This window comes from Genypterus blacodes, unplaced genomic scaffold, assembly GCF_046128005.1.
Source record: "Genypterus blacodes isolate CSIRO-AG114 ecotype Tasmania unplaced genomic scaffold, CSIRO-AGI_Gbla_v1 ptg000090l_1, whole genome shotgun sequence".
NCBI classification, from domain to species: domain Eukaryota; kingdom Metazoa; phylum Chordata; class Actinopteri; order Ophidiiformes; family Ophidiidae; genus Genypterus; species Genypterus blacodes.
In genome coordinates this window covers 873,511-883,264 of record NW_027466895.1, presented here as the reverse complement: position 1 = coordinate 883,264, position 9,754 = coordinate 873,511, and the positions used below count along the sequence as shown (strand labels likewise).

Below are 9,754 nucleotides of genomic sequence, written 5' to 3'. Positions count from 1 at the left end.
TGCACTAAGAAAATCAGGAAAAATCAAAAACAACAAATAAAGCATAATGTTGGCGTTAAACAAGCAGCCCGTTCCTGTTTCCTGCTTCCTTTTCTACGCTCCATTAAATTGCATGAGATAATCAATATATATAAATATATATAAGCTGATCGTCATTGATGCTGTGACGTTATTGATTCACACACACACACTTCTCTCTCTCTCTCTGTGATTTCAGGCGATGTTGGTGTGTGAATCATGCGATCGTTCCGCAGGGTAAAACCTCCTCCATTCTGTTTAGGAATGAAGGTGAAAGCTTTTTGTTTACACTGTAAGGCGTTGGCTTTGGGTGCACGGGGTTGCACAGTGCCACAGGTGCACTTTGATAAGAAATAGCATATTTGTACTTTTAGAAACGTAAATGCAGTTTGTGATCATTTCTAATCAAACTTCTGCTTTTGCTAACGGTTATGGATACTTTTACTGTACACACACTTAGAGGTGTCTTGCTACTTGAGCCTCTTTCTGTTTTGAGCACGTTGGCGCAGGAAGTAAAATCTGTGGTGTTCCTCACTTTCACGCTTTTATTCCCAAACATGTGACAGGAAGCGGCGTTCCCACTGTGATCAGGAGTTTCCTCTTTATACAATTGAATCATGGAGCCATTTTATATAAAAATGTATACCTTGGTACCTTCCTTTCATCTTTGCTCTTCTCTTCCTCTTATCTCCTTGCTTTTTCCCTCACATCCTCCTCTCTTATGTCCTCCTTTTTTACTTGTGTTGCCATCTTGCACTCCCTTCATCACATCCTACCTGCCTACCTACCTACCTTCCTTCCTTCCTTCCTCCACTCCCTCTTTTTCTCCAACTTTCTTTCTTCCCCCTTGCCTCTCCTTCTTGTTACTGTCTTTGCTTCCTGTCCTTTGTTCCAGTCTCCTTCAGTCCCGCTCTTTGCTGCTGTGTTCTTTCCTTTAACCCTTCCTTCTTTCATTCTTGTCTTTCCAGATCATCCCAGACATTTAATTGTCAACGCGGTGCCTTTTTCTGTCTGACTCTAAAACATGTTTGGAGTTTTAAGAATCACAAATAAAATGCTGAATATGTGTTTAAATACTAACCCTCAATCAAACCTCTGAGACTGTGAGTAAATAAGTGAAAGTGAGGATTCATCTTGTTCATCTCTTCCTGATCGGTGCTTTAAAGTAAAAAAAAAAACAATCTACAGAGAAACATCAGGGGCTCTCTGTCATATAGAATCATTGAACTATGAGATATGGACGTCTGATCCGGATGTGTTGATGTTTGATGCCGTGATTCTATGTAAACGTGATGAGTTAAATACAAACGCTGTGATGATAAAATGTGAGTCCTGACTCTGTGTGTGTGTGTGTGTGTGTGTGTGTGTGTGTGTGTGTGTGTGTGTGTGTGTGTGTGTGTGTGTGTGTGTGTGTGTGTGTGTGTGTGTGTGTGTGTGTGTGTGTGTGTGTGTGTGTGTGTGTGTGTGTGTGTGTGTGTGTGTGTGTGTGTGTGTGTGTGTGTGACCTGCTGACCCCCTCTGTGGCCTTGGCTCTCCCACTCATTCTGAGGATTCACTCACATCTGGACTATACGATGATGTCGCTGGGGTGTAGTTCGGTGTGATCATTGGTGTTTGGGAATTCCATAATAAATTATTTCTAAGCAGGCTGGCAATGGTTGGACTTCTGCTCTTCCTCTGTGTCTTCATTACCTGCACCTCTTCTTCAGTCTCTGACGGGACGGTGTGAAGTTCTTAATGTGTGGTTAAGGTGAACGCTCACCTCATTAATTCGGCTCTCCTGCTTAATTAATCATTGTCTTCTGCTGGAGTAATTACAGGTATCAGGCGGAGTGTGTGTACACAGTGATGCTCTGCCGTCCCCTCTCAGTCCGTCACACTGACGCTACTCATCCACGGCGCTAAAAGTACCACTACTCTTCAGTAAAAGTAAAGAAAGTTAGCAATAATATAAGGAAGAATGCGCATTCAATTAAAGGTCGTGGCTTTAAATGTGAAATGCTTCGGAGGCTTTTTAAACGTCTGAGGCATTCAAGCAAAGTTCAGAGGCCTGGTACCCTAATTAGCCATGTGTGTGTGTGGGTGTGTGTGTGTGTGAGATTGATGTGAAAATTCAGTTTTGTTCCTCACTCGCTCCATTTTTACTCATTAATTTTTCACTGGATTCTATTTTGCATGCTGGGAGTGCTGCAGATGTGGGGCAACCACCACACACACACACACACACAGGGCTGTGTGTCTGTTATACATAACTAGGGTTCACTTGTGTTCAGCGTGTGTGTGTGTATACATACACATTTATACAGATGTTGTGCTCCTGCTCTTTGACCCTCAGGTCCAGGTCCCCTGACCATCACCTCTTGAGTATTTGCTCACCACATCATCATTCCACGTTTTGACCTCAGTCTCCTTTCACATCCTCACCCAGTGTGTATGTGTGTGTGTGACCTTGACCAAACGTTGGTTGTTGTTCCTATCAGCTGTTGGCTCAGCTGCGTGCCACCTTTATTACTTTCCCCGGCCGAGCCAAAAGGCTCAGAGCCAAAGCACCGGCTCCTTCCACGCACAGGAGTCACATCTTATCACTGTCAACCCGAAAAGAAAACTCCAGTCTTTAAACCTTTGAATTGGTGTGTTGTTTTCATGGTTTCTACCTGGTGGCAGGGACAGACCATGCAAGGAGCCAAACTGCACATGGAGATCAACCATGAGAGTAAGGTGAGATACTTAAGTACAGTCTTAATATTTAGTATGAATTTAATTGGCTCATTTTGAGTGTAATAATGATTATTGTATGCTATTAGGGACATAAACAGCAAGATAACATGAGGAGATAAAGCCCAGACTTGAAGGGCCTTAAAGGGCCATGTCTGGACAAACAACCTGGGCCACAGTTCCTTCTGCAAACACACCCACTCTGAGTGCAAACTACTTAAATTTAGGCAAACACAGGATTTAAACTCACATCAAGCTCATTGCACCAGCACTCATCCTGGTGAACCGATTGATCCGATGAGCCTTTGTGCTCATTGTAACAGTACTCATCCCACTATCCTTGGTCTGTCCCTGCCACCAGTGTGTTATTTAAGTGCACCTCTTTCTGGTCAGTAAATGGATTACATCATCATGATGGTTACACTGATGTTTTTTCATTGGGTGTCATCAGATGGAGTGGGGCGCCTTCTCTTGCTGTTGGGAGTCTTACCCCTGGTGCGTTGGTTGTTGCGTCCCTGCCAGGTGACATAAGAAGCTTTTGGGGACAGGTTGTCTTGTGTGCCGACTTTCCTCGAGGCCTCGGCCTTGTCGCAGTGGCTCAGTGGGTAGTGCTTCCGCTTGGGAACCGGAGGGTTGCCGGTTCGAGCCCCTGCCGAGGTGCCCCTGAGCAAGGCACCGAACCCTCAATTGCTCCCCCCTCTGCGTAGGGTGGTAATGTAATGTAAGTCGCTTTGGATAAAAGCGTCTGCCAAATGCTCGTAATGTAATGTAATGTAATGTCTTGGCTTCAGGTGTCAAACTGAGGCAAGAGGGCCACTGAGAGCCTGCCAAGCTCTTATCGTGCTCCTGCCAGTCGCGTTTCCTAGTCGACTCAGGGGCGGATCAACATGCAGCTCGGCCTTTTAATTCTGCCACCTTACACAAAGCGCTTCCGGATTCTGGATTCGGCAGCATCAAACACCACAAACTGTTGTTATGTAAAAACGTTGTGCCTTTGAGCAGCGCTGTCTGATCTTATTTTGCTCCAAGCTTTGAACCTACATGCTTATCCTCTGCATGCTCAGGAGCCCCTGCAACCGCGTTCCAACTCTAATGGAGGAGAGTGGGAGATGGAACTTCTTCAAACTCTGTGGAGATCAAGTCTGCAGCAAAACTGTCTGCCTGTGTGTCTATCTGCGGCTGTGAAAGAGTTCAGCATCGCTGCCGTTCCAAAAACGGTTTCAAGCTCAGTCAGTCATTTACTAAACAAAGCAAATTTATTCCGCTTCTCTGTGTACAGATACACTCTGGGACAGTGTGTACCAGCGTCTAATGATGATTGTGCTCTTACATCTTTTTTTTCTTGGCTAAATGAGCGGCTGCCAGATAATAAAGCGATTGTTACATAAGCCGTTTTGAGTCTGTGGCCGTGGGCTGCACGCGCCATCTGCAACTTTGGCCCGGCGGAGACGATAAGCGAGGCGTAAATTCTCGCCTCTGTTGTCTTACGCTACGAAAGTCATTTATTACCGACAAACCATCATCTTTACCGTCAGCCTCTCATGTGCACAAATCTTCCCATTTTATCCGTCACATAACAGCAAAATGAAACCAATGATTAGTGCAGCACAGACATAAACATTGTATTAATACAAATATACAAAAAAAAACATGCATTTGAATGTGTTGTGTTGTTTGATTTGATGCGTTTGCACATTTGGTTGCATCTGGAATAGCTGTGGCAGTCTGCCGTCCTGTGTTCACTGCCCAACGGCATATAATGTATATTTGTGCTTCTCCAGCAGCTCAACATTAAACAGGCTCAAAGGTCAAATTGTGATGGGGATCCCGTCGCTATGGCAACTGGCAGCACCGGCGGCCACAAGCGTCGGAGGCCAAAGGAGTCAGTTGATGGAACAAATGAAGAAGCAGTTGACCTCTGACCTTCAAGCTGTCTGAGAGCTCTACTGGCGCATGCAGGTCAAAGACAAATAGACTCTAATGTTTCCTCATCATCACAACAGGCAGGACAGACTGGATGACTCTCTTCTCCGGGCGATCGACACTTCATCACATCCAGGTGAGTCAATCAGTTCAGGTGTTTGGGTTTTCTGATCCAGGTCAAGAAGCTTCTGATGCTTTCTTCCGTTGAGGAATTTTAGTTTCTTGAACACTGTCACATAGATGACATCCATCAACATTTACCCTTTTCACCACAAACAGTAAAATGATCAAGATATACAAACAGAATCAGGATAAATACATAACCTATACGTACAGAATATCCACCATTTCGTCAAGTCAAATGATTAAATATTAAAAATCAAATCACCCAAATCACCCAGGCAATAACATCTTTACATATTTCATCATTGACAGATTGACATTGACTTTAGTCCAACAGATGACCTCATTTATAAACCACAGCGATCAAACATTTAGCTAATAATTCCACCCAGGAGCTAAATTTAACTTTGATGTATTTAGTTACCACAGGAGAGTGACCGTCCTCTGCTGCTGCACCTGGAGGCACCATGGCGATCTGCCACATCCACAGCAACAGGTTAGTGTGTAACAGTCAGATATGCCTTTATGTTCGACCCGTATACAGGGTTGTATTTGTTATGTTGCGTCTGAGAAACAGAAATAAGGTGTAGTAACCACATCCCAAACATGAGTCATGGTTGTACAAGTCATATTTTATTCCATGTGCTTTACAAGGATATAAATAATGGCCAAAATTACAAAAATCAGTGTGCTGGAAGCCCAAGCCTATGTACATTAGTAATTCAGCAGTGATGTCGCCCCCTGCAGGTTTCGCTCTACATACAATCTACTATCTCACACGGCCATTTTCACTTCACTCGGCGGTACCTTTTTTTTCTCCAGTGCCATGAACTGCAAATCTCTTTTCTTTTACATTTATGAACAATGAGTTGGCAAAATATCTATATACATTTTATCGTTGGATAGCGTCATCCAAATAATACAGTAATACTGTGTTTAAAATAGTACATCTGCTAGTAAGATAAGAGAAGAGCCCCATGAGAAATGATGGAGTGTTGACCTGACAGTTAGCAACCTTCACTCTCTGTACACCTAGGATGGGGAGTTTCAGGGTTTCTTAAAGGACGGCCATCATTCTTAAAGTTTTCCTCTCAGCATATCATAGAAAAATAATATAACATTAAGACAACAGTAGACAAGAATTGCACAAGAATCATAATCATTATGATAATAGAATACTCTCATATTAAACATTAAAATGTTGGGCAATACCAATAGAATAGTTTTTTTTAAACCAATAGAATAATTTTTTTTAAACCAATAGAATTGTTTTTTGTAAATGCCAGATGCTTCTTTGTTCGCGTATGTTCGCCACCGGCCGTGGCGAGATCGCGGGACATGCGTGTTGCAGCTTGTCCGATCACATTTCTGCACTTGTGCATATATCCTTGTATCATTTTCTGACCGTAAAGAAAAAAAATAAAAGAAAGAGCCAGAAGTCCTCAAACCTGCCAACACTGACGGGCCCAGCGGGCCGTCTGATCCCAAAAGATGCCCGGCAACCTCATTCACAGTCTCCGTGTAGATGCTCTGAGTTCAAAGGTCATGCCTTCCAGTTGGGACGCATGAATGGGATTCTGCTGTGGTTGCAGAGAGTTGAGGCTGCCTTCAAAGAACCGTACATTCAGAGCAGACCGCCGTCTGTCGCCATGCAGTCCCCTTACTGTGTGTGTTTGTGCCAGAAAAGTCTATTGGTGCAATGTTTCTCAAGCATCGCTTAAGTGGATGAACGATGTCAAAACGTTGTAGTCAACCTTAAACACTGTGCGGTAGCGTCCACGTTTGTAGTCCTTGAAAAGTGAGCAACAGGGTCCATTGTAGTCCTTTTTGCATTGTATGTGTGACAAGGTCCGTGTTTAGGGCTGGCTACATTCTTTGCATTCCACAGTAATAGACATGAGCGTCCGGCATTGCCCTGCAAATGAGATGACATCACTTATCGAGAGAGCCCTCACACCCCGCCTCTCCACCTCCACCTCCACCTCCACCTCTCCCTGCTCAGCAAATCCAAAAAATGGCCACCATGCGTCTCACAAGCCACATGCTAAAACCTTTTACATACAAGAAAGTGTTTCCCCCCAGAAGTGAAATAAACTTAACGGTCAGGGAAAATCCAGGGAAGAAAAAAAAAAATCTGTATTGTTGAAATTGAAATAATTCTCAGCTGTAAACACACATCTGTGCTAAAAAGCAAAAACTCAGCCAAATCTACCTGCGACGCCGTGTTCCTTCAAATAAATTGGCCTGTTAAATATTTTCCAAAAAAGCTATCTAATGTATAGAATGAAAAAGCAGAGATATGATGTAATAACCTGCCGGGTGAACCAGATTTGCTACATGGCCTCTACTCTTAACTCTTCTCTCCTCTGATTACAAAACAGTCTGATCTTCCCTCTGGTCGCCTCAGCAGACAACTAAAACGCTGTAAGGGACGAGCCGCCTAGCAGCACACAGGTACCAAATCTCTGTCAGTGGGGACGGGGACGGGGACGGGGGGGGGGGGACAAAGGAGCTCAGGTGAAAAGCGAGGGATAGAGGCAGCTGGAGAAGAAGGAAAAAAAAGTAGGAGAGACGAAGCCAAACGGCTGCACCCTTTGACGGGGAGAAAGAGGAGTGAAGCAGAACAACCCGCGGGGGTCAACTGACAGACAGGTGGAGAAACGTAGGTGATCAATTCCCCCTACAGGTGGAGACAGAAGCGCACCACAGCCCTGGGTTCAAAGGTCATGCGCCAGCCCTGCAGGCGGGAGGATAGGGCCAGGGCCACAGAGGGTGGGGGGGAAGAGAGAGAGGAGAAAGGAGAGAGAGAGAGACAAGCAGAAAGAAGAGGGATGGGGGGGAGAGCGCAGCGCCAAACGTCATCATGCAGTGGACAGGCTCGGCTAACGGCGGGCAGGGCGGGATGTTTGAGTTTTTTTTTAAGTTTGCGGCCAGTGAGGTGACGCGGCGGCGTGCGTCGCTCGTGCCCGCCCGCCCGCCTCCGGGGCGGGGGCCCGGTACAGGGCAACCTCTGAAAGGCACACACACACAGGAGTGGACAAGGCGGGTGTATGTTAGAAAATAGTGGTCTCGTACTTGGTGTTGACTCCTCTCTTGGCCTCCTGACCCGGCTCCACTATCCACGGCACATTGGCGTGGCCCTTCTGCTCCATGGACGGCTGCTCCATCTGACACACACACAGACACACACAGAGCACAGCAGACAGGTGAGCTCATTGATCAACTTGCCTCTATAGCAGTTATTGATTACTTCTGTTTGGTAAACCAGGATCTTTTCCTCAGACAGTAAAGCTCATCGTGTGTTTGGTCTGTTTCCAGGTACTTGCAACAAAACACAGAGCTCATATCATAGCACCGTTGCGCTGCGATAGTTGCAAGGTCGCTATGGTGACAGTTTCATACATGCATGACTCAATCAGCACAGATTTCATTTCCAAAGTGGTCTGTCGATCCGGTCACACACACACACACAGACACAGTGTTCCAGTTCCAGCCATCGCTGATTGGTCATCACATCACATTCACTTAAAATGAATACAATGTGGTGTGACATTATTTTTTTTCTGCCTCCTGACAGACAGAAATACAGATGGATTTATTTTGAAGGGTTCACCAGATTTGATGCAAACTAAATGTTATTGGTTAAACTATCAAACTCTGTCTTTGTTATCTTGTAGAGGAGTTGGACGGTTCATGGGAGCAAGATTTAGTCTTTGGGCTCCGTGCTATTAAATGTGACCTCGTTTGTCCATTACTGTATGTTTGGACTCTCTAACAGTGTTAGTGAGGTAATCTAATCACTCTCTGCTGTAATTAAATAAGATTGTTGTAGTTTCCTGGATGTAGTCATACAAAGAGGGGGATTGTGGGTAGATAATAAGCCATTGATGGACAACTGAGGTCTCATTTCATTGCACATAATTAAAAAAATGAAATATAGCTCCTATGTGTCAAAATCAACCTTGGACGCACTGATGCACACGTCAACAACAAGGACCAGGTTTAGAAAGTCAGAGAAAAGAACTCCACAATAAATTCTGTAAATTCATACGGACGAAAAGTCACTGTGAACAGAATGAGGAGGTGGTAAAGGAGGTACGGTACCTTTTGGAGGAAAGGGGGAGGGAGAGAGAAAGTGAAGGAGGGAGAGAGAGAGACACGGGGGGAACAGAACAGAGAACATGGACACAAGCTCACAGTCTGACACACAACAAATATCCTTCTCCATTTACCCCATATGTTCTGTGTTTAGATCATATACTGTGTGTGTGTGTGTGTGTGTGTGTCTGTGTCTGTGTGTGCGCGTGTGCGTGCGAGTGTCTCTACCCGGCTTCACGCTGAGCCTTTGCATCGCTTTACATTTCAATTTGACTTCACGTCTGCTCCTGCCACTGCTATCGTGACTTTAAACCACACACATTCAAAAATAACCTCTCGGCAACCAATCAAGCGGCTGGGGTTTTGTTGCCGAGGGTGCTTTTCTTCTAATCTATTGGTTTATTTTCAGACTGGGTTTTTTTTTGTGGGGGGGGGGGGTGCCGTATGTGTGTACAGTGTGAGCGCTGCAGTTTAGACGATGGAGGAGTCGTCCTCCTCACGCTCGTGCCTTTTTTTCCAACTTCAAATTAGTCGCTGTGAATGAATAATACATTAGGAATGAATTAAAAGCTTCTGGATGTAACAGTAATGAACGTCTAATCCATTTGGCTTAAACATCTATTCCTGCATGTGTGTGTTTAAACTGTGTGTACGGGGTTAATCTGCAGTACACCAACAGTGCCATGTAGCTCTTATCTTCTCTCCACACACACCACAACAACACTGGATCTAGCTGCTTTATTAATCCCTCACACAAACACAAACAAACACACACACATACACACACACACACACCAACCCTTCTTTCCTTAGTATTGAGTTATAGGATTAAACACAAACACACAGCACAGGTATTAGTAACACGGCAAGTTTTTGA

General features: G+C 44.8%; 1 protein-coding gene across 1 annotated transcript in view; it reads right to left on the bottom strand.

Moving 5' to 3' along the window:
• Positions 1 to 5,390: 5,390 nt before the first annotated feature.
• The window catches only part of anks1b (ankyrin repeat and sterile alpha motif domain containing 1B), a 117,547-nt gene continuing 113,183 nt past the window's right edge, over positions 5,391 to 9,754 (bottom strand). Inside the window, exons 28-29 of the mRNA XM_076158846.1 lie at positions 7,855 to 7,946; positions 5,391 to 6,694 (exon numbers count right to left, since the gene is read on the bottom strand). Of these exons, the coding sequence (XP_076014961.1) occupies positions 6,646 to 6,694; positions 7,855 to 7,946 (141 nt within the window). The 3' untranslated portion in view covers positions 5,391 to 6,645. The remainder of the gene's footprint in view (positions 6,695 to 7,854; positions 7,947 to 9,754) is intronic.